This window comes from Microplitis demolitor, chromosome 8 (genome assembly GCF_026212275.2).
Source record: "Microplitis demolitor isolate Queensland-Clemson2020A chromosome 8, iyMicDemo2.1a, whole genome shotgun sequence".
Lineage (NCBI taxonomy): Eukaryota > Metazoa > Arthropoda > Insecta > Hymenoptera > Braconidae > Microplitis > Microplitis demolitor.
The window spans coordinates 14,344,557-14,369,387 of NC_068552.1; the positions used below are offsets into that span (position 1 = coordinate 14,344,557).

Sequence of the window (24,831 nt, forward strand, 5' to 3'; positions counted from 1 at the left end):
ATCTTAATAACTCGGGACTAAATTACACAGAGGATGGTGAAGACGTTTATGAACCTCGGGTTTTAGATGATCCAGAATTAGTTTATTTTTTTGTTCCTATTTGTTTTGTTATGCTGGTACTCGCAGTTTTTATGATTTGGGGGTCACAAAAGGTCTGTCTTGATATTTTAATACTATTTTAATATATACTAAATGTATAAGCATATATATTTAATTAAATTAATTTATATTTGTTTACTTATAAAATATATTAAAAAATTACGATACTGAAGTTACCGGACATTTAATAATTTTTGAATTTTATCCAAAACGATAAATTAAAAAAAATATTTTAAAAAATTGCACTTGGAGTTTTTTAAATTTCCCACATGTGCGAATTTTCAGTTCTTTTTGTTTTAAATTGAATCGTTGAAAAAATAAATTCGACAATTGTTAATTATCTACTGTTAACTTCACGGTAATGAAAAATTGGTAAGTGTGAATGTAGCAGATAGAAAAATTTTTAATTGTAAATAAATAAAGTAAATAATTTAAAAAATAATATTTATAAAAAATGCACTCATTAATTTAAAAATTTTTTAAATGCACATTTTTTAAAATTTCTTTTTATTAATTATTAACTCAATTTATTAATTATTTTAAATTTGTCTGATGTCTGATGCTATATTCAGACTCATGAAAAATTATGAAACTTTTTTTCTAAAATGACAAGTAAAATGTAATTTTGACTTTAATTTTACTAATTGAATTATTTATTCAAAATTTTGAATGAATTTGAATGTAGCTGACAATAAGCTTTTTTTTAAATTTTGGAACAAATAAATAAAATGTACTTACAGTGCTTAAGTATATATATAGAATGAAAATTTGAAAATGCCTATTTAGATAATTAAAAAATCAGTACGTACATTTCTTAAAATTTTATTTTGATAAATTAATTAATTTATTAAAATTAATAAATTGTCTCATATCTGTTACATTCACACATCAAATTTTATCATAATAATGTTTTCAATCTTTTTAAAATAAAATTATCAATTTTATAAAACTTTACTTACAGGATAATTACAAGCTTATAATGCCGCATTTTTATGCACATTTGTTTTGTATTGTTTCAATAACTATAACTCAACTGTACGATGTTATTTTGGAATTTGCTTATTATAACAATTTTGGGAATGGTCTTTTTGCAATCGCTAAAGGTTTTCTCGGAGATGGTAATTAGCAATTAATAATATCTTATAATTAAAACACTCATTATTTATTAATTTTGAATTATAAAAAGTAAAAGATAAATTAATTAATAAACGAATTTTCAGCGGCCGATATATATTTTTGTATAATGACGTACAGTCGTATAAAAGAAATAAAAAGTTCAAAGAATATCATATATCCTTTGATATATTGAAAAGTGAAATTACTAAAATAACTTAATTTTTCGTAATATTATATTTGCATTGCGCTAATGGATATGACGTATGATATTATTTACAATTTTTTACATCAATTACTAATTTTTAAAATTAAACTTTTTTCACTCCTCAATTGGGTCATGATCTAAGCACTTAAGGATTTCACCAATTTTTGATTTATCAAAATATTTATTAATTTATGACAAAGATAAATATATAATATATCAATAAATTTATTTAAAAATAAAACTCTTTTAAAGTTATAATAGAATTGAACACGACACAGAAGAAGTCAACAAGATTATTTTATTTATCATGGATTTTTTTCAAATTCCATGAAATTTGGTATCAATGATAAGTTTTCTTATAAGGAAAAATTCAAAGTATCAGGATCGAATGAGTCACATTGTTGGTAAGTTTAATAAATTAATAAGTTCCTATAGTTATTGATACATCTGCTAGTATTTGTAATAAATAAATTTATTTATTTGTGTATAATCGTTTAGCATAAGCACCGATTTGAATGAAAACTGGTGTGACATCGGAAGAAAAAATGAATAATATTTCCAGCATGCAGGTGTCTGAACTCTAATAGCAATCTTGCTCAAGCCTGATCACTAGTACACTAGTTGTCTACGTCTTTACATAACTATGGATGTTGCTGCAGACACTACTACAAAGTTTTAAATTGCAAGTTTTGTACAAGATTTTAAAAAAACTGTGTACTTCAAAAATTAAGCAAGAATATTGAAGATATCTTGCTCAAGAGGCATTGGTACAGTGACTTGAGCTAATCTTGCACCAGAAACTACTTGTATATACTAACGCAGATTTTACACCAGATCTGCCCAACAAGTATCAGATTCCATTATCTATCTCTCTTCTGTCTCTGTTACTTTGTCCCCTCATTAGTATACAATACAGGATCCCGGGGTAAAGTGGAAGAAATAGAAGTGAAATATATAGATAGTGTAAGTACTGCAAGTAATTTCTGGTGCAAGACTCACTCAAGATAAATCTAAGTAACTTTACTATCACATCTTGAGCAAGACAACTTCAATGTTCTTTTGTACAATATTATGTATAACTTCAATAATCTTGTCCTAGAATCTTGCATCAGTATCTTGTGACAGACTGATAAGTATATAAAAATGTTGACACCTAGGGATCTTCCGCAAGATACTTTCATAAAAATAGTACAAGGCTACTAGAAGATTGTCTTGTGTCCGTCATCTTAGACAAGTCCATGTAGAATCCGTCGAAAGATTTTTGTGATCAGTGCCTTGACCAGCAACTTGTGATGAAAAACGTTCAGGGAAATTATATTTATAAAGAATCTGCTCCGAAAAGATGAAAAATTAACATAATGAAATTGTTTTAAGGCATGCAGATTTTAGTGATACACTTTTACTTTATTATTAAAAAATAATTATAGTATAATATAATAATAAATTTAATAAAAGCAATTTTTTAATTTTATTATAAAAATATTGACAGTACTTTGTTGTTATAATTTATCTCTTGATTAATTTGAATGTTCTCATTATTCAGCATGAAAATATTCATTTGGAAGTTACTATTTGAGTTTTGATTTACAAACATACAATTCATCGATTTCTGTTATTAAATATATTCACACTTATATTTTTGAGCTCCTTGAAGTCGAAAATAGCGGGAAGTTTTGGGGCTGGCCCGCAGTGCCAACTGACACCCAGATTTTTTTTTAAGTTTTGCAAACCCAAAATATTGTCAAATTAAATTATTTTTGCTCATAAAATAAAAAAAGCGCGGGAAAAATTTACACCTGCAAATTGTTCCCTTTCTGATTTTTTCAAAGTTTCAAAATGTTTAACTTAAATTTAAAAATTGTCTCACTTTCAAAAGTTCACTGTCATGAATGTTTTTCAAAAATTTTGGAACGAATTTTTTTTATATCCATATCACAATAAATTACTTGAAACGATTGTAACTAGAATCCACATTTATGATTGGCTTACAAAATTCAAATAAACCAATCAACGAACCAGATTTGCCATCACCAATAAATAAATATACCAGCACATTCTATCAAGTGTTAACCTCAATAACATGTCGGTTTGTACATATTAGTATATAAATAAAATTACATATTATTTTTTATTGTAAATATAAATATTTTACACAACAATGAAATATTTAAGTAAAAAAAAACCGAATTAATTATTAGTGACAATGTCTCAGTTAGAATCATGTCAAGATCGACAAAATAATGAATTTGAAGTTTTAAAGGTATGCAAAGTAGTTTTATTATTTCGTCATTTCAAATAATTATAAATTATCACATAAATTTTTAATAAATTTATTTAAAATTCAAGTCAATATTTGGAGATGATTTAAAAGATCTTAGAAATAATAAAATAGCAAGAAAACGAAAATGGCAACCAATGGACTTAAGTATCACATTGACACCATCACAGGGAATGTCAGGACCAGTACAAGTTTATGCACAAATAGACCTACGTGTCACTTGTGGAGATACATATCCAGAAGAGTAAATAAACAAACTAACAATTATTTATAGTTTTAAATTAAATAATATTTTAGTTATAATAATAATCAATTTTTATTTACAGTGTCCCGCATTTACAATTGAAAAATAGTTTAGGTCTTTCTGATGAACAAATCGGTGTTTTGTATTCAGAAGTAAAAGACTTGGCAGATAAATTAAAAGGAGAAGTTATGATCTATGAGCTAAGTCAGCATATTCAGAAATTTTTACACACGCATAATAAACCGAGTTATGAAAGTTTTTATGAAGAGATGGTATCGCGTCGTGAAGAAAAAATTCAATCCGAGATGCAGAAGAAGCAGTTGAAAGAAAATCATGAACGTCAGGTTTGTTTAAATTTATCCGCCGAAGAGGAATGGGATCCGAGATACAAAAAAAAGAGGAAATTTTTGTGATTTTTTTTTAGAGTACCATTTTTGCTAAAATTTTTAAAATTTGTGACATTATTAAGCATCACTTGAAGAATATTCTGCTAAATTTTCATTAAAAAATACTGAATAATAAGCCAGTGGTGACGAGGAGAACCGAATCACTTTAAAAAAAAAAGTCTCCATGCGGTAGGCAGGACAACTCATGACTGTTTTATCTGAAATCAAAAAATCAAAAAAATTTCTTGAGTACTTAATTTAATCTTGGATTTGAACGAAGGAAAAAACACAATATTCATTTTTGAATTTTTGATAACGGTGCCATCCAAAAATTCTGATTTTTACCAAAAATTGCTCCTTTTGTTTAATTAAAAAATAAGTAGTTATTGAAAAAAAAATCCTTCATTCTAATCCATGATAAACTTATGTACTAAAGAAATCTTTTTAATTTTTTGATTTCAAATGAGGCAGTTATAAGTAATAACTCAGAATACTGCCTATGGCATGGAGACTTTTTTTTTTTTTTTTGAGATATCTTAGACCCCTTTTCCCCCTTAAATTGATTGGTTTTTTGATCGTATTTATAATTATTTTTTTCACAAATTAAAAGGTATTGCAAGATGAAATTCAAAGACGTCAAGAAACTTTAAAAGCGGAGTCTCGTGATCGTAAAAGATTGTCACGGACATCTATGGAATCCAATACAATTTCTCAGTCATTCCCATCGTCACCTCAAGAACGTGTACGCGCATACTCTCGAAGAAGATGCCTAAGTACATCTGAAAGTTCAGGAAATCTATCATGTGAAGCTGCGGACACAAAAGTATTAAATTTTTTAAGTAATAAAGATGAAAGGCAAGTTCATTTAGTTAAATGTCTTGGACACAGTGCTAAAGGATCAATTATTTATGCGGGTGTCGACATTGTTACTGTTGAGCATCTGGCTGTTACTGAGTGGCCATTTAAATTTTCACCGCGTGAAGAAAGAAATAGTGAGTCAGATACTTTGGACTTACAACAATTAATGAAACAAGTAGGAAGTATTGAACAAGAATTGTATCATCTACAAAAACTTGACCATCCTAATCTTGTTCATTATTTAAATATCAAGTACTTGCAAAATAAAAATAGTGTTGTTGTCTATATACTTCAAGAATTCGTTGTTGGCACAACTTGTTCATTTTTTCAAAAAGAAAATATTCCTGTCAATATTGATATGCTGAGATATCTTGCCACGGGAGTTCTCGGTGCATTGGAGTATTTGCATGATAATAATATTGCACATAAAGATTTAACAGACTCGAGCATATACATAGACAACACTGGTGTCGTAAGAGTGTCTAATTATTCGTTAACCAAAAGGCTTTCAGATATTTATCGTTCATGTTGTCTGGGTAAAGTCAATAATAATTTTTCTTCAATTCAAGAAAAAGGGGAAAAAGAATTAGATATTTATAGATTCGGTACTTTACTTCTGACGCTATTAAAAGTGAAGATAGTGTCAGACAATGAAGGGGACTGGGGATTAAACTTGCCGTCAACGTTGAGAGATTTTTTGTCAAAATGTTTGAATCGTGATGAGAAACTGCGATGGTCAGCTAAACAATTACAGCAACACAGTTTTATTCGGACACCAATTATTAATGAACTGTCATTGCCAAAATGTTATGATAATGAGGATAAAAATTCTGAATCTGAAGAGCCTACGTTTGATTTTAAGTCTTATTTACCAACTTTGGATAGTAATTCCCGATTTAAAAATGAGTTTGAAATTCTTAAACTTCTAGGTGAAGGCGCGTTTGGTGATGTTTGGAAAGTGAGAAATAAATTAGACGGTAGATTTTATGCCATCAAACGAATTGCATTGAACCCAAAGATAAGTGAGTTAAATAAAAAAATGATAAGAGAAGTTAAATTACTCTCGAGACTGAATCATGAAAATGTTGTAAGATATTATAACTCGTGGATTGAAAACGTTACGGTGAATAAAGTCAGAGGTGATTCCACGTCGTCATCAGAAATTACGACTGTTAATGGACATAAAGTAGGAGATTTAGAAAAATTTAAATCTGAAAGAATTATTAAACTATTGACGCCAGTTAATGATGTTGAGTGGACGGTGTCATTTGAGAACCCGTCAAATGTCGCTTCTGATGAAGATTACAGCAGCAATTTTAGTGATGAAGATACAGAAGATGAAAGTGAATCTTTTCACTCTCCGCAAAAATCTTTGGATGATTCAGACAGTATAGAATTTAAGATAGATAGCGAATCTCAAATAATTGATTCTAAGGCAGAGTCATACGAAACATCGGAAAAAATAACGAGCGAAGAGAACAGTATTATAGAACATAAAACTAAGTTTATGTATATACAGATGGAGTTTTGTGAAAAAAGTACACTGAGAACAGCAATTGATAATAATTTGTATGAAGATAAAGATCGTGTTTGGCGGTTGTTTAGAGAAATGGTTGAGGGTATCGCGTATATCCATCAACAAGGAATGATTCACCGGGATTTAAAGCCAGTAAATATATTTTTGGACAGTAATGATCATGTTAAAATTGGCGATTTTGGTTTAGCGACGACAAATATATTGTGCTCAATTGTGCAAACAATTGATAGTGAAAAAGAAGCTGAAATAGAAAATAAAAATGATATTATTCTTGATGAACCGAGGTCAATGACTGGTCAAGTGGGAACTGCTCTCTACGTTGCTCCGGAGTTAAGGATTGAAGTAGCAAAAGCTCGATACAATCAAAAGGTTGACATTTACAGTCTTGGAATAATACTCTTTGAAATGTGTTACAAACCACCTGAAACTAAAATGGAGAGAGTTACTATTCTTCAAAAAGTAAGATCTAAAGAAATAATTCTTCCTTCTGATATGACCGAGACTGAAATGCCACATCAAATTCATCTTTTGCGGTATGTATATTCATGAATAAAAAAGGTTGATTATTTTATTGACTAAAATCCTTTCAGTTGGTTACTCAATCATGACCCTAGTCAACGACCAACAGCTCAAGAGCTTCTAACGTCTGAATATCTACCTCCTCCGTTGCTAGTAGAGGCGGAATTACAAGAAATGGTACAACACACGTTGTCAAACAGTCAAAGTAAAGCTTACAAATATATGATTGCTTGTTGTTTTGCTCAAGAAGTCACCCCAGCTGAGGATATAACCTACGATATGAATTTACCTAGTCGGCCCGCTACCAATTCAGTGTCAGTGGTGAATGAGCTTTTGCATGAACACGTCAAATCTAAAGTTATTGACGTATTTCAACGCCATGGAGGTGTTTACTTAGTGACACCATTATTGATGCCTAAATCTGGGCAGTTGTACGATCTTACCGAGACTTGCGTTAAATTAATGACACATTCTGGAAGTATTGTTACCATCCCTCATGATCTCAGAGCACCATTCGCGCGATATGTCGCGCGGAATAATATTTTACATTTTCGGAGGTATGCCATCGAACGAGTATTTAGGGAGAAAAAGGTATCATTCATCAGTAAAATTTATTCAATTAATAATTTCTCTTTTTTTTACTCGATTATATTTGTAGGTTCATGGATTCCATCCCAGAGAACTGTATGAATGTGCCTTTGACATTATAAGTTCAACTGTAGATCTAATGGCTGAAGCGGAACTCATCCGTATTTCCTGTGAAATTTTTAATGAATTTTCAGAGTTATGTCAACGTGATTTTACCGTTCGTATAAACCACACCTCATTACTCCACGCAGTTCTCATGTACTGCGGGATCGGTCCCGAAAAGTATCAAGATATATTTTCAATACTGTGTGATGCACGTGACGGTAAGTGCTCAAAACTTCAAGTGCAAACACATTTTATAAGTTTATGTCTGACCGATCAAGCTATGGAGACACTTTTAAATTTATTTGATACTGAAAACAATGTTTCTAAGATCGCGAGTATACTTAAGACAATAACAAAACGAAAAGGAGATGCTGCAGTCTTGGCAAAAAATGCTATCAGAGAAATTGAGACTGTTACTGCTCATGTTAAAGCGTTAGGAGTCAAGGTACGATTACATTCACTTTGTTCAAATTTTTTTCTCAACAATAAGTAGAAAAAAAAATTGCATCCTGATTAAATCATTTTTGTTTTTCTAGTGGTCAATCGTCATCGTCCCGCTTTTGGCTCACAATATGAAGCAACACAGCGGAATAATTTTTCAAATATCTTGTGATTTAAAACGTAAACGACGATCTGCAGGCCAGGATGTAATAGCAGCAGGTGGTCGATACGATAATATGCTCCAATCATTTAAAGAAATTTCAAAACGCTCAGGTTCAACAAACAAAGAAGTATCACATCACGGTGTCGGTTTAAGTATTTCTCTTGATAAACTTGTCTGTGCCATTCAAGAAGTGATATTAGAAGATACAAATAATGAAATAAGTATAAATAGATTTAGAATAGATGTTGCTGTAGGATTTATTGACAGTAAACCAGAACGAGAGCATGAGTTAGCTGATCTTTTTCGCGAATTATGGTCTCTTGGTCTTCGTGTAACAAAACTTGATTTCTGTCGAACTGAAGAAATTCTTGAGTACTGTCGTGAAAATTTAATTCCTCATGTAATTATATTGCACAGCGGAATAGGAAATCTTATTTTACACTCATGGGAATACGATAAATTTAAAGAACAAAAAATTTGTATTACTGAAATTACAGAGCATCTACAAAGACAAACTGACACACTGCCTGTTTTAAATAGGTCTGATAGCAAAATACGTACCACCGATTCTACAAATTCATCATCAAGCTATCATAATATTAATTTTAATTTTATACCTACTGAAAGAGATAAACTGTCTGATAACGTAAGAAGAAATTATAAAAACACCATGTTAGCTCAAATGTCAGCTTCTCTGCAACGTATATCTTGCAAAGTGTCTATTGAAGTGTTCGCTCTATTTCTCGAGATGCCCGTAATAAGGACACTATTTAAACTTTTGGAAATTGACGAAAAAGAACAAGATTTTCAAAAGAGTATTCAACTTGTGATTGAAGAGTAAGTTATACAATTCTTCAGCACCTGTTTATTTATTTTTCTATCTTTATAATAAAATTAATATTTTTTTATAGACATTTGCATCAAAAAAAATATATTGAACAAGTATGCGATAAAATATGGGAATTAAGAAATGAAAAACAACGACCTGTTTTGGTCCTCTACAGTCTGATTGATAATCATTATATTATTTTCATGTAAATTTATATAAATCATTTTTAAAATCAGTTTGGTAAATGAACTTGTACATGTATTTTTAATAAAAATTTATTATTAAATAATTATTATGTTTCATACAATAATTGGTTTTTTTAATTTGAGTGTGAATGTAGCAGACATCAGACAAATTTTAAATTAATATTAAATAGAATAATTAGTAAACAAATAATATTCATAAAAAATGCACTCACTAATTTAAAAATTTTTTACAGGTACATTTTTAGTTTTTGTTTTTTTGTAATTAATTTGTTGAAAAAAAAAACCCGAACATTACTAATTATCTGCTAACTTCAGGATCATAATTTGCACATGTAGAAAATTGAAAAAGCTACAGATGTAATTCTTTTCATAATTTATCATTTTTTTAAAAAATTCAAAAATTAGCAGTCGTCGGCAAACTTCAGTATCATAACGTCAACCGATTTTCAATTCAATTTAATTCACGAACAAAGACTGGAAACCTTAAATAGAAAGTCTTTACGATCCAGAAGTTAACGGAATTAAAAATTTTTTGATTTTTCTTTTCAACAAATAAATTACAAAAAAATACCCATGTAGAAAATTAAAAAAACTATAAGTGCAATTTTTTCAAATATTTTTTTTTTATGATTGGCTACTTTAAAAAAAAATTCAAAAATTATTAGACGTCGGCTAACTTCAGTATCATGAGTCTTTAGCGTTTTCTAAAACCTTACGAGAACTATAAATTTCGTATTGTCAAAAATTCTAATTCGTCTCCGAAAAAAATTATTTAAAAAATCTAATTTATTCTACGAGCGCAACAAAGATAGTCGCATTTATTTTTTCTGGGTCTAAGAAAGAGGTTCGGTGTCATTTCCTTTAAAACCAACTTTTGCGAGCAAAGGAAAAAAAACTTTCTTTTTAAACACTAATATACATATATGAATGTTATCCAAATTAAATAATTCGCGGTTATAATTCACACATAAATCATGAGTAAGTTCTTTCTTTTTGGAGTTAGTTTTTTAATCGTAGTAAGGCGCGCGCGTCACCATTACAGAGCTCAAAATGTTAAAAATCTTCAGACACGTGCATCATGATTTGTGTTTATATGTGGTATATTGTAATTTGAGATAACACTACATCCATACTTATTTTTTTTTTAATTATTATCAACATATTTTATATATACACATTACGCATTACGTAGTATTATTTTATTGCACGCACGTGAGCGCCAGTCAGTGTTTAACAAGCCAAACAAACGCGTGTATCTCTCACAAAACTCCGTTTTATATGTTAAGTGTAAACGTATTTAATAACAATAATAAAACGTGTGCTAGAACGTGGCAAGAGTTACTGCTAGCAGTGATATGTTCCGTGGAATGATAAGTAATAATGTCAACAAACGTAAATTTAACAAAATTACAAGATTTTATTGTATCAAGACTATGGTATACTGCATATGTCTTCCATAAAAAAAATATAAACAATTTTAAATCCTCAAATGATAGTAATGGCGCAGCAGTTGAATTATGTAGATCAATAGGGTAAATAATAATAATATAATAATACATAATAACTCTAAGCTAATATAGTAACTCTTTAATAAAATGAGATCATATTCATATGTATATATATATGCATATACATATTTTATTATCACCAAGTGAATCATAACTATTGCATGCGTATTTACTTTCAGTTGTTACGAGTATACCAAGGAAACTTCATGGATTATTTACAAACTATTGGCAATGTTGACCAACAATGACGTTGGAGAAGGTCAATTAAATTTATTACAGCTTGAAAATGCATTACATTTAATTGATAATAATGTACCTGAAACAATTGAGCAGGTATAAATAACAATATTTAAATTTTATTATTTATTGGACGTTGGTTAGACTTTTAGTTGCGTAGTAGAATTTTTTAAATTTATTTATTTATTTTATCTATCTAGGAATTGTTCAAGCTTTATGATTCGATAGCACAAACAATAACAAAAGAAGAATCTGATGAAATTTCTCCGCAGATTACTGAACGTAGTTTAAAGTTTTTAGAAAAACATTTGTGGGACAAACCAGCATTGGTGCAATGGATAATAGATCAATTACTTTGTATTTGGTCACCGTCTTTTGCCACAACAGATTCAGCACTTCAAGATATTTATATCAAAGTCATTAAAGAAATTTTACATAGAGCTAAAAATTTTTCTGGTTCAACAAACAATAATAAAATAAACAATGGAGTAATAAATTGTCAAAAAAATATAAACTTTATAAACCACAATGATTTGGGAACTCTGTTGTCTATTTTATCAAAGTTTGATATCACGGAATCAAAAGAGGAAGAGCTTAAGCTTTGGCTATGGCCGATGTTGATTAAAACTTGTAAATTTAAAGACATCGAATTGTCATTATTTTCACGGAAAGATTTTAAATATTTCAAAATGTGGCATACATTTTGCGATGAAAATTATGCACGCAACAAGAGTCCTAATAATTTAGATAATGTTATTAAAATATGCTCAGCTATTTTTGATGCTAAAGATGAATCATCAGCGGTATCATTAAATGCCAATGAAATATTCATAAGAGTATTAAGAAATAAAACTCACTGGTTATCAGATATTTTAGAAATATGTTATATATTAACGATAAATAATCACTTGGATAAAGTTGAAAGATTACTAAATAACTGTGCATTAAATAATCTTTGGATACCGTTACTATTTAAGTGTATCGATAGTTGTTTGAATACAAATCAGACTTCATCAAACAACGAAATGTGGAAAAAAAATAATTTCATGTCCGAATCTCTGAGATTTATTATTAAAAATTGTAAATTTAAAGATTCAAAGGATCCATTTATGATTAAATTCGAAAGTATTCTTGAAAATCACCTGGATGCTCTAGAGTGGATCATCAAATGTCGTAATGATTTTTTTGAACACAATAAGAAATCACTTTTAACTCATAAAAATTATAATATTAAACAAATTTTTCGTTATCTTCAATCATCATCAGTTCTGTCTACTATAAAAATGTATGTACCGGATATACATAATAAATTATTTGATGATGTGTATCCTTTACTAAAAGATTCGGTGGATTCTAAAATAACTTATCAAGCTTACTATTCAATGCTAAGCGCGCTCAAAGCTATAACACTTTGTAATAATTATAATACTGAATTTGAAACAATAATTGATCATTATAATTGTATGGAAATGCATATTAATAATCTTAGTCCGTTAAAATTACGATTAGAAGTATTGGAAAATATTTTTACCATGTTATTTATACGCTATGAAGACTTAACGAGTGTCGAAAATACATCGGATTGTGACAACGATGACGAAGATGAGGTTGATGATGATGATGATATTTATGATGAACCTCCGTTATCGTCTTATAAAAATTCATGTCATTATCAAACTGGATTTATCTGCAACAAGTATGCCATACGAGAGACACTGCATTATCTTAAACGCTGTATTTTTGTAATTGATAACGAGTACACGAGATTGAAGAATGATTCAAAGACGTATTCAGACTTAGAAGAACTAGATAATAGAATATCGTCTATGAAAAAATATCTCAGTGATGCATCTTGGCGGCTAGAGTTATTAACAACCACGGAATTTTTAAAAAGACAAGGACTGCCAGACATTCAAGTGGAGAAAAAAAATTTTTTGACTGTTAAAAATAAAATAAATTCAATTGCTCATCAACAAATAACTTCACATTTATATAAATTTGATGATAGTTCGTCTGATGAAGTAGACTTACGTTCAGACATTGATGTTAGTTCTGAAAGTGGTTCAGTCGGGAATACTTTCAATGAAAATAATAAACGTCGCAGACGTGTAAAAAATATATCATCTCAAAGTGAAGATACATCGAATGAAAAAAGCTCAAAACAAGTTAAAGAGTTTACTCTTAGTTACATGCTGGCCTCTAAGGAAACTCTGGTATTGAGATGCTTGTGGAAAGATAATTTAACTGAAGCTCAACGTGTGATTAAGGTAAATTTAATAACTTTATAGTTTCTTCAATGCTTTTCCTAAATTGCGGTAAGCTTTTTTCTCGGCTTTTGTTGGCTCATAAATCAACGGATGTTCTGGATCAGCTAGTGGTTTTTCAACAAATTTTCCAGGTGGATTGCGAGCATAATAATCTCTTACTTTTTGAATTCTTCGGGCAGGGAAACAAAAATCACACCGAAAACAACAGCAGCACCAACCTAATTTAATTAAATTTTTTTAAAAGATATTTAAGGGCATTCTTAGACAGTACCCCTCCAGTTTTTAAAAAATTTCGAGAATTTAAAAAAAATTACATGCAATTGATATCAATCAGGAGTTAAATGAAATTTGTTGAATAAATTTTAGCCTATAAAATTTAAAAATTTGAATTATAAAATTGACATGAAAATTTTACTGAAATTTATTTATCAAATTTCGTTCAGCTTCCAATTGATATCAACTGTAAGTAATTTTTTTTTAAATCTATATCTTAGCGAAATTACGACTACGTTCTGCTTTTTTCAATTAAGGTTTTAATTTTTGTTTAATTAATTAATATAATTTTAGTACAGTTATAACAGTTGAAAGCCATTGAAATTTTTTAAAAAGTGGGGGGGACACCGTCTGAGCATGGCCTTAATAACAAATAAATTATTATTTGAAATATTAGTACCTGTTTGACACCAACAAGGTATCGCTATACAAATGTATATAAAAAACCATATTCTTATAACCATCCATGTTCTCATTAACATAAGTTTTATGTCAGTTTTATTTTTCACCGCGTGCTGATAATCAAACATCAAACATTCAAAAGAGTTAAATCCAAACTTAGTTAACTCTGCTTGCGTACAATTTCGCGGTTTTTTAATTATAACCAATTCTTTTACAAATTCTTTAGGTGTATCTTCCGGTTGGCCATCATCAGTAAAATTAAAAGTTTCATTTTTATAAAAAGAATTAATTATTTGTTGATCATATTCAGCTTTTAAACTTTCGTAATCATAATCTTCTTCTTCTTTTTCTATGTCTTCACCAATTGATGATTCATATTTTTTCTCACTGTAACTATCATTGGTTGACCTCGCGATAACAAATGTATCATTAATTTTTTCTTCTTGATAATCTTTTCCGTAATCTGATAACTCAGTCGCAGATCTTTCGAGTTCTCTTAATCCCCTTGAATCTTTAGACTTTAAATTATAATAAACAATTAAAAATAAATGATAATACAATATTTATATAACACCAATTACTATAATTATTATATGCAAGTAACCTCGTTGAATTTTTTCAATGATTTAAATTCAATTAAATTATTTTCTTTAGCTCTTTTAGATATTTCTAGTAAATGTTGAAAATTTTTCTGCTGTTTAGCAACAGCTCGTTTATTGTAACGTTCAGCATTCAAATGCAATGCGTTATATTTAATATTATTATTTATTGATGGAAAATGAACCAAATCTTCTGGTTTAATCATTTCATTTAAATCTTCGTCATTTAATTTACCCAATGATAAAACAAATGTTGTATGATCTTCAACATTAGCCTAGTAATTTTAATAATTAATAAAAATTTGATAATTATTTATTAATTATTGATAAATAATCGACTTATCGCAACTGTATAATCGGGTATCCATAAGGTTTCGATGTTATTAATAATAAATCCATAGATTAATAAAAAAATGCAGAATAATTCCATAATTACTATATTTTATTTTATTTATTTATTTTCTTCTTTTTTACAGACTTTCAATATGGAAGACAGTAATTTGGCAGGTGAAATTTCATTTTCACAAGCAATGCGTACATTCAGACAAGATATTTCAAAACAATTGACAACTATACCATCAAAAAATGAAATTAAAATGGACACTAAACATTCCACCCTTGATTTTATCCGTCAAGCAGCTAAAGATGGTATCCAAGCAACACGTATGACAAGTCAAGTCGAGACATTTTTAGCATCGCAAGAGTCTAATATTATGTTAAGTTCTGATTCTAATAATGCCAAAGATATAATGACGCTAGTCACACTTGATTTAGCGTTGACTATCGGCCAAGACAGTCAGACATCAGAAAATCTTGCTGAAATAGCAATTAAACATTTAAAGTCAAATAAAAAACTTATCAATACACGTTACTACGAATTTTTTGAAACAATTTATCAGCTGTTTCATGAAAGTAAAGGCACACCGATTATTGATATTCTTTGTGATGCGAAAATTCCATTTTCGGTCAAAGAATACCGAGAACAAAATGACTACTGGTCAAATTTATCACGTAAACTTATTATTTTTGAAAATAAAACGAAGCTTATAGACTTTATAAAAGATAAAAACGAAGAGGATAAATTTAAAAATGATTTACAAAATATTTTGTCAGTTTGTAGTAATGGGGAACCATATTTACATCGATTGAATGCTCACTTGGAATTGATTAGATCGATTGCTCCACCTTTCAAAGAAATAAATGTAGTTGGAATGAAACCATCTCTGTTAGAAAATTCACTCGACTCTTATATTGGTTACCAAATATTTGATTTGGACGTTGATTTAGAAACACTGGAGATTGTCGCTAATCAATTACAAGTTAATCTGGCTTACTGTATTTTAATTAACTGCTGTCCGAAGTTAATGTGCGGTGATAATATTGATAACCATGAGATAAAAAATAGTAGATGGGGAATTATTGTTTTAAATAAATATGAAACTGTTGAAAAATTTATTAACGACGATATCCATGATCCTAATCAGTGTATTATTGATATTTTATCAGAACTTATCGAAACGCTTAAAAGCTCAGCTTATGATTCATCAAATATTTTTGAAACAGGTTTTAAAAGTTTGTCAGACAATGAAAGTATTATTAAAATTCTTAAAAAAACTCAAAGCTTAGCTAATTTGGACTTGAGTTATTTATCTTTTGGTGATCATACTCTGGCATTTTTCCTCAACATCTGGAACCTGATGATGCTTCACGCGATCTTAGAAATTTGGAGTAAAGATCCACCAGTCAGTGATCTTAGACACGCAATATCATTGAGTACAATCGGTTACGAAATAGGTGATCTTGGTTTCGTCAGTCTTTTTACATTAAGATTAAAATTACTCGGACAATCACTCAGTGATGATGAGTCATTGGGTTTTGAATATCCAGAAGAACTTAATGAACCAGCTTGGCAAGATTTAGACTTGCAACAAGATCCCCGTGTGATATTTTCAATGATAAATGAGTATAAAAGATCTCCTATAATTAAAATTTATCATCCAGAAAGCCTAAATGAAGATATCAATACATCCGTTCATGACTATCTAAATAATTATATTAATTGTGACAGTGAAAGTGTAATTTGTCTTCCAAAACTTGTTAAAAAATACGAAGATCTTACGATAAATACCGAAGGCTCTAAAACAATTATAGATAAATATTTAAGCATTGATAAAAGTATTGAGTATGAATCATTCAAATATTTTTACGGCGTTCAATTAAAGTACAGTGATGAAAAACCAATAATTGATTACAGTGAAATAGATAAACAAGATAAAAATAATTCATCAGTTTGGAGAAGCAGAATTATTAAACCGAATTTACTTCAATACTTAGAAGGACATTGTTGGCTCCTATCTTATCTCATTCAAAGAATCCATGAAGAAAGTCCAACAATACGTGACAGCAACTGTGATAATCTGGACCGTACTGTGGTATTGGAGAATTTATTTAAATCACCTTGGGCGCAAACTTTAAAAGTTCTTTATGAAGAAAACTCGACGGTCGCTGGTCTACAGAATTGCTCATCAACAATTGAACTGTGGGATTACTTCCAAGTTATTTTAAGAAGCGGTGAATTTAAAAAATGTCTTACGATACTTGACGCACTTCCAGACTCATTGATGATGATTAATGCCGAGTTACAAAGCTTGAGAGATAAAATAATAACGTGTTTAATTATCAGTAATAAGTTTAATCTGACTTACAATAAAATCTTACAATATCTCTATCAGATAAGAGACGTACACGTGTTAGCTCAAGTTGTTTTGTCCAAAGTTAAGACGTGGCCTGTTCGTGTGTGTGAAGAAGCACTACGTCACGTTTTAAATCACGCAGATATTGATGATCTTCCAGCTCACTGCAGGTCTGAGATAAGCGAAATTCTTTGTAGAGTTCTTGTCTTTGATAAGATGTTGATTTATTGCAAATTGGATGACAATCTTGATGAAGTTAATTGGTATAATGTAGTTTATCGTACGGAAAAAACAGATCCAACGCGAATAGTTAAGTCACTTATTGATGCAAATCAGTATGAACTCTGTTTAGAGTGGATGGAATATCAAACACCATCATCTGAAATCCAGTGTTTAGTTTCGCAAGAACTTTTTATGGGATTATTAAAAAATGAAAAAGATTATTTTAAACATGCGCGTAAATTATTGGCTGCATTACCAGCGAGTTTGTCAATTAAATTATGCAATGGTATTATTGATAAATTAGAATCAATAAATTCATTAAAATTTATAATCAAATATTTATTAGACAACTCAACTGTCGAACGTAAAAAATATCAACGGAGTTTATTGGGAGTTGAAATTTTAGATCAATTAGACTTACGAGACAGGCCACTTTATATTCATTTAATAAATGAACCACTTGTTATGTTCGAACAATTACTTATGAATTGTAAATTTGATAATTTACAAAAAATTTTAAAAACATGCTCGGATAATTTTGTGTCTAGTGGTATTGAACGTGAAGAGTTTGATTGTATTATTAGATTTTATGCCCAAAAATCTTTAGACTTTCGTGTGGCTGTACATCGTGACAATGACAACAGCAAGTCTAAAGAAAATTCATTAAGCCAAAGTGGAGAATTTCTTATGCCTGTAAATATACCAACAAGAGAAGAATGGATTCCAGATGATAAAGCACGTGAATGTAGCTGTTGCAGAACTATTATTTTTTCTATGTTTAATCGAAGGCATCATTGCAGAAGATGTGGTAGAGTTGTTTGTGCAACCTGTTCAGGTCAACGAATACGAGTTACAGGATACGCGGATTCAGTTCTTGTACGTGTATGCAATGACTGTAAGCGACAAACTGCAATGCAAGCACAAGGTGCATCATCAACACCCAGCAGCGAGACATTTGATTGTTGGAGACTGTCACTTCAAGAGGCTCACAATCGAACATTGAGAGAAGAATTTTGTTTTGAATACGCGCCAAATATTCCGCTGTGCTTAGCGATATTAAATTTACACTCTGATCACAAAACATACGCAACTTTTCTTCTTGATCGTTGTGATGAGATGAAGAAATCATTGTATCCTGACAAAAGAGGGCGAGTTAATCCAGAAATAGATCATAGTTTAATCATTAAAATGATAAGATCACTATTATTGGCTGCTAAAGTTAAGTGCGCTAAGCTGGGACTTAATACCGGCTTGACTGATTGCGATAGATTTTTGTCTCAAGTTGATCTTATCAGCATTCTCGTTTCATCTGATTGCCTTTCATTGATTCCACAAGATGATCTAAATGATCATACATTGCGGCGGTTGAGAGACTTATTGACTGAAAAGGAACAATGGAGACTGGCGTTGAATGTCAGTACCAAGTCTGGTTTGGATACTCAAGGTGTGTGGGCAGCTTGGGGAAAGGCCTGTCTTAAAGTTGGATACTATGAGAAAGCACGTGAGAAATTTTCACACTGTTTAGATAAAGTTCATCAAGATGATTATGTACCGGAAGATTGGGTCCTGCTTTCTTACTCATCAGACACTGGAGAAGGAACAAAAAGTGATAGGGATTCAGAAAAAAAAGATACAAGAACAAGAACAGGGTTGAAAAATCGTCCAATAAAAGACCCGCCTTTACTAGGAGAAATTTTACAAATTCTCGAAGTATCTAATTCCACAGATCAGTATTCTTTACATCAAACACCTTCCAAAAGTTCAATGGCTCAAGAAATATTGAACACTTTGAATAATTTAAAAGCTATATCTTATGGCCAGTATACGGTGTCCAAGCTAAGCTCAACCACCAGCAATTTTCGATATCAAGAAAGTTTATATTACTTGTTGATGTACGGCAGCTATAATTCTATTTTAGAATTTTTTGTTCGTTACAGAGAATTAGATAAATGTTTATCTTACATACTAGAGAATGAAATAGAGCCCGAATTATTTTTTAACGTTGTCTTTTTGGGTTGCCTTAAAAATGGAATTGTTAAAAATTTATGCACAGCAATTAAATTAAAAGATCCAAGTCTTCTATCATGGAAAAAGTACTTATTATTTACGTGTCATAATTTAGAAAAAAAACAATTATTCAATACACTTTATCAGCTTCAATTATTTATGAAAGATTACGTCAGAGCTGCAATGACTTGTATACGTTTCTACGTAATGGACGCAAGCAGTTATGCAGATATTTGTATGAGAAATCATTTTCTAATAGACGCACAGAGACATTTAGAAGCTGAGTTACAGAGTGAAAAAGATGAAATTTTTAACAGACGACGAAGAAAAAGTGTCGGCTCGTCTTTTAGTGGGCAAACTAGTCTTACAATGGAAATGGAGCCAACGGAAATAGATAAACATATAAATACTATTTCGCGGCAAATGGAGATAGCAAAATTTTTGGGAGTTTGTGAAAAAGAAGGAAGATCTGTTAATGAATTTCTCAGCAAGCTTTCATTTATGGACAGTGAGGGTCTGCAACCAAGAAATGCACCGACACTTTTTGGTAATCAACAAGAAAGAACGCATTTAGCAGTACTGTCTATTTTATGCGGACGTAATGTTGAAGAAGGTTTTGGTATCGCTTTCCGGGTAATGCAAGATTACAATCTTCATCATCAAAAAGTATATTCACTAGTTGGACATATACTGGCACAAGACAAAAAAATAAGTTCTATTGAACAGTTGATTAAATGCTGCCGTAGTTCTGGATCACCGAATTCCAATACAATATCAGATCGCGTGTTAGTTAATTGTATTAAATTTTTACTAGATCGTTCGCGAACTGAAACAAATCCAGCTCCTAAAGATCAAATTGATTCTCTCATAAGATTGATTACGGATATTGAATTAAAAATTGGATGTTACATTGAGAGTAAACAACTTAAAGCTGCTTATCTTTTAGCTGTTAAACATTCAAGAGCACAAGACATCCGAAGAATATTAAAAGAAGCTGATAGTCTTGGTCAGTCTGCCATTAAATCAATTTGTACCAAGTGGCTTCAACATAATCAACCCAATTAACTGTTGATTAAACTAAAGAAAAAAAAGTTTGCAATTACAATTGTAATTATAATTATTTGAATGTAAATATTGACACAGATTTGCGATTTAGCAATGCTTTATTTTTATTTGTTATGAAATTATTTAAGTAACAATTGAGAAAGAAATTTAAATTTAACTATTTTTGTGTTGACTTTTGTACATAAGTGAGTTAAAAAAAAACGGCACATTGAACTGATTATACTTTAAAAAGCTGTGATATTTAACACGTGTACTAATAAAATACACATACAATATTTATATTTATAGTAATATATAAATATATGTATACATGTACTTTATATCTATATTAAAAAATTAGATTTAGAAAATGTATTGTCATTGTAGATAAATATATTCCATAAAATCATTACTATTATATTACGTATATTTTATAATAATGGTAAATATATACCCAAACTAATATATTTTTTGCTGTTTAAAATATATTTTCCTACGTACTTTTAAATCTTACTGTTAATTTATGAAATTATATATATAGATGTATGCATCTGCCAGTCGATATTACAATCAATGATGATATGTACATATGGAATGTTTATAATTATAAATAGATGGAATGTAAATATTTTTTTATTATAACGTGACACGACAGCAGACTAGATGTTAGTTTTTAAAAACTATCAGCGCAAATAATAAAAACATCAACTAAATTTTCTAAACAAAATAAGGTTTTTATACACAAGTGGGGCTCTACTTTTTTTTCTTCGATTCATATTTAATACAATTTTTAAAAGTGTGTCTTCTGTCATTAATATTTTCAATCTAAGTCACTAGTATTTTGATACTGTCGTTCTGGTTTAGATAAATCTTCTGGAAACTGAATTAAATAAATAAATGAATTATAAGTAAGTGTGTAAATACGGTGATGAAGACCAAAATTACATGTTCGTAATTTATTTATTCAGTCTACGACATTCCATTGGTATCGATATATATTATTATTTAAAGTTATCGCGTGTATTATAAAAACACATTTGAAAAATAAATGGAGACTGAATGTATGTATAATAAACTTATGAATGAAGTAGTCAGCAATAGAAAATCCAATGACTTTGTGTTGACTTATTGTTCAAAGTATTAAACATATTTTAATTATAGTTTTTAATTGGAATTTATATATATTGATTCAATGATTATTTTTAAAAAACTGAAATTTACTTATATATAGTTCATGATTGATAATTTTAAATAATAATGTATATCGTTCTTATGGATTCCTGATGATGTTGGAATGATACCAACGAAACGTACACTGAATAAATAAATTAAGAAAACGAACTTTGGTTTTATCATATCCTTGATTAAACAAAACGATCAACTTTGTACATACAATGTTGAATGTATATCTATATAGCAGTAAAATTGAATCGTTTCTAATAATTTTGAATGGTTTCTTTTGATCAAGACTGATTTACACACTTACTTATAATAATAAGGCTTTAATTTTTTAAATTAATTAAAATATTAAATGTAAGTAGAGCCCAACTTCTATGTAAGTATTCAAAAATAAATGACATCTAAAAATGATTATAAAAAAATATTAATAAATCTGATAAAATTAAAAAGCTTAAAGTAAAATCTACGATTCTTCTTCATCAGATTTGCCAGTAATCAGTCTTCGTTCATATTTTTCAGCGAATTTAGCGTCAATATTTTTTATGGAACCCAGTAGACTGTCTTTCTCCTGCTGAGACCAATTTTGGCTCCACTCTTGGAAAAGTTTTACACGGCATTGAAATAAACTTGGTGGTCTTGTAGGTTCATCTTTATTGCAACCCAGTCCTTCGATACCAGGCACCAGTCCGTTTACTAAATCAGCTGGCCCACATCGTTCAATAAGAATATTTAAAAAATCTCCACGCTGCATTTCAGACCACTCTTGGAACCACTCTACCATGTATCTCAACTGAGCTTGATTTGACAACGTCGATGTCATTTTTCATCTATAAATTAACCATTTTAAATTCAATTATTCAATTACATTACACGACTAACTAACAAACATATTTAATAATAAAGACGATTGATCTTGCAATACTATTTCAAATAATGATACTGAAAGTAACAGACATCCAGCTTTTTTATTTTTATAAAAAAACTATCAAAATTTATTCCCCATCAGTATTAAATTTAATTATTTCAAAATTTTAAAAACTATAAATTGGCTGCTGCTTTCACTATCATTTAAAATATAAAAAAAATATATAATACTTATTCTTATTACATATATATGAGGTTATAGTACTTATGATATAAGATATCGATTAAAAGAATTATATTCACAATGATAAGATTAATGATTAAAATGTTAATAAGTAAAATACATTACCAGTTTATAAAAATATAATTATCTTATGGGAATGTTGATATAAATACTGACGTTCCGTTGCTTTATTTACCAGGATTACAGCTGTCTTGACATCACAGATGATTACAGTATGTGTCGCCACACACCTAAACCGTATCGGTATCAATATAAACAAGTGTGTTTGTATATATATTTATATATGTGTACTAACAGTAGGTTTATCTTTATTCCAGGAATATAATAATGCGTAGGAATCGAGACAAAAAGGTCAGGAATTGATAAAGGACTCTTCAGGTACTCGTTTTCTCAACTGTCAATTTATTTTTTTTTTTAAAACAAGTATAGATAACGGTGCGCTTATTAAAACCGGTCTATAATTTTATTTCAATTTACATTTTTTAGTATCTATCGTATCTCCATCATTATCATCATCTGAATCTTCGTCTTCACTGGATACTTCAGGACATTCATCTACAATTGTTCAGTTAATATAAAATTATTAGTAATAAATAAATTATATTGTAATAAAAATTTAAAAATATATTATTGAATTTATTTATGCAACGAGTGGGTTCATTCACCTTTGCTGGATACCTGTTGAGATTCAATTAAAGTTGTCATGAAGTCATTGACTTGTTGTTGCATCACTTTCAAGTTTTCAGCTAAATTACTTATTTTGTTATTTTTATTATTTGAACTGTCAATTGATTTATCAAATAAACACTCATTGTTACTAGTTATTTTAACTTTGATACCTGTATCCATTGTTATTTTACTTCAACTAAAATAATTATAAAAACCCGGCTATAATTATATTATTTAAATAAAAAGTAATAGTTAGATTAACTTTTTACAATTTAAATAAATATTCAAAATTATTTTATTTGAATAAACATCGACTAGTAGGTCTTTTTTTTTTCTTGAACCCTCGTGCTCATGCTCGGATCCGGAAATGTTGATGAGTGTGAATGTAGCTGATAGTTGTCAATTTTTTAAATTTTGAAATAAGTGAATTAAATTTAAATTGAATAAAATTTAAAAAATGTGCATTTGTAGAATTACAAAATCCGTAGGTGCATCTCTTTCATTTTTATATTTTTGATTGTTTAATTCGTTTTTTTATAACTTTAAATTACCAGTACTTGTGGTCGAGTGGATAACACTCTTGTCTCCGAGCGCAAGTACTGGCCAGGCTCAGGTTCGAATCCTACAGAGTAGAAATGATTTATTTTTCACAAGTTGATATAATGCATTGATCTGTGGGATTCGGTCCATATAGCCGCCAGACTGCCACCTGTCTGCAATTCTTCCCCACTAAGAACACTCAGTGATTGCAAAGAAGTATGGAAAAAGAAATGGAAATAGACAGCTAAATCAGTGAGATATATAGAATAGAAAAAGGAAAAAGATGGCCAAAGAAACACATAGTCCGAAAAAGTTTAGAGTAGTTTGTTTAGAAATATATGAAAAATATTTACCCAAGAAAAATAGGACCTTAAAAATTGCTTGCAACGTAACCTAAAGATTATGTAATGAAAATATGTAAAGAATAAAAACTGTAGAAAATGAAAGTTATATACAGTTAAGACTGCAATAATTAAATTTAAAAAAAAAAATTTTTATAACTTTAAATT

General features: G+C 29.4%; 4 protein-coding genes across 5 annotated transcripts; 2 read left to right on the forward strand and 2 right to left on the reverse strand.

Annotated features, from left to right (window-relative positions):
• Positions 1-3,465: 3,465 nt before the first annotated feature.
• On the forward strand, positions 3,466-9,617 carry LOC103573221 (eIF-2-alpha kinase GCN2). The gene is made up of 8 exons (XM_053741104.1): positions 3,466-3,680; positions 3,767-3,942; positions 4,025-4,286; positions 4,939-7,256; positions 7,314-7,833; positions 7,901-8,380; positions 8,472-9,376; positions 9,451-9,617. Exons 1-8 carry the CDS (start codon positions 3,624-3,626, stop codon positions 9,575-9,577), a joined length of 4,845 nt encoding a protein of 1,614 aa, XP_053597079.1. The 5' UTR covers positions 3,466-3,623; the 3' UTR covers positions 9,578-9,617.
• A 546-nt stretch (positions 9,618-10,163) lies between these two features.
• On the forward strand, positions 10,164-21,108 carry LOC103573219 (zinc finger FYVE domain-containing protein 26 homolog). The gene is made up of 4 exons (XM_008552203.3): positions 10,164-11,106; positions 11,262-11,415; positions 11,520-13,586; positions 15,337-21,108. The coding sequence occupies exons 1-4, from the start codon at positions 10,955-10,957 to the stop codon at positions 20,845-20,847; spliced, it is 7,884 nt and encodes a 2,627-aa protein (XP_008550425.1). The 5' UTR covers positions 10,164-10,954; the 3' UTR covers positions 20,848-21,108.
• A 177-nt stretch (positions 21,109-21,285) lies between these two features.
• LOC128667238 (uncharacterized protein C14orf119) lies at positions 21,286-23,331 on the reverse strand. The gene is made up of 2 exons (XM_053741474.1): positions 23,219-23,331; positions 21,286-22,832 (listed from the first exon to the last, which is right to left on the reverse strand). Exon 2 carries the CDS (start codon positions 22,823-22,825, stop codon positions 22,469-22,471), a length of 357 nt encoding a protein of 118 aa, XP_053597449.1. The 5' UTR covers positions 22,826-22,832; positions 23,219-23,331; the 3' UTR covers positions 21,286-22,468.
• Positions 23,332-23,494: 163 nt separating this feature from the next.
• LOC103573218 (uncharacterized) lies at positions 23,495-24,807 on the reverse strand. 2 transcript variants are annotated; one of them, XM_008552202.3, is made up of 3 exons: positions 24,676-24,807; positions 23,779-23,978; positions 23,495-23,668 (listed from the first exon to the last, which is right to left on the reverse strand). In XM_008552202.3, the coding sequence occupies exons 2-3, from the start codon at positions 23,960-23,962 to the stop codon at positions 23,577-23,579; spliced, it is 276 nt and encodes a 91-aa protein (XP_008550424.1). In that variant the 5' UTR covers positions 23,963-23,978; positions 24,676-24,807; the 3' UTR covers positions 23,495-23,576. The 2 variants fall into 2 exon arrangements, with proteins under 2 accessions (XP_008550424.1, XP_053597450.1); XM_053741475.1 differs by having other exon boundaries at positions 24,052-24,807.
• Positions 24,808-24,831: the final 24 nt, after the last annotated feature.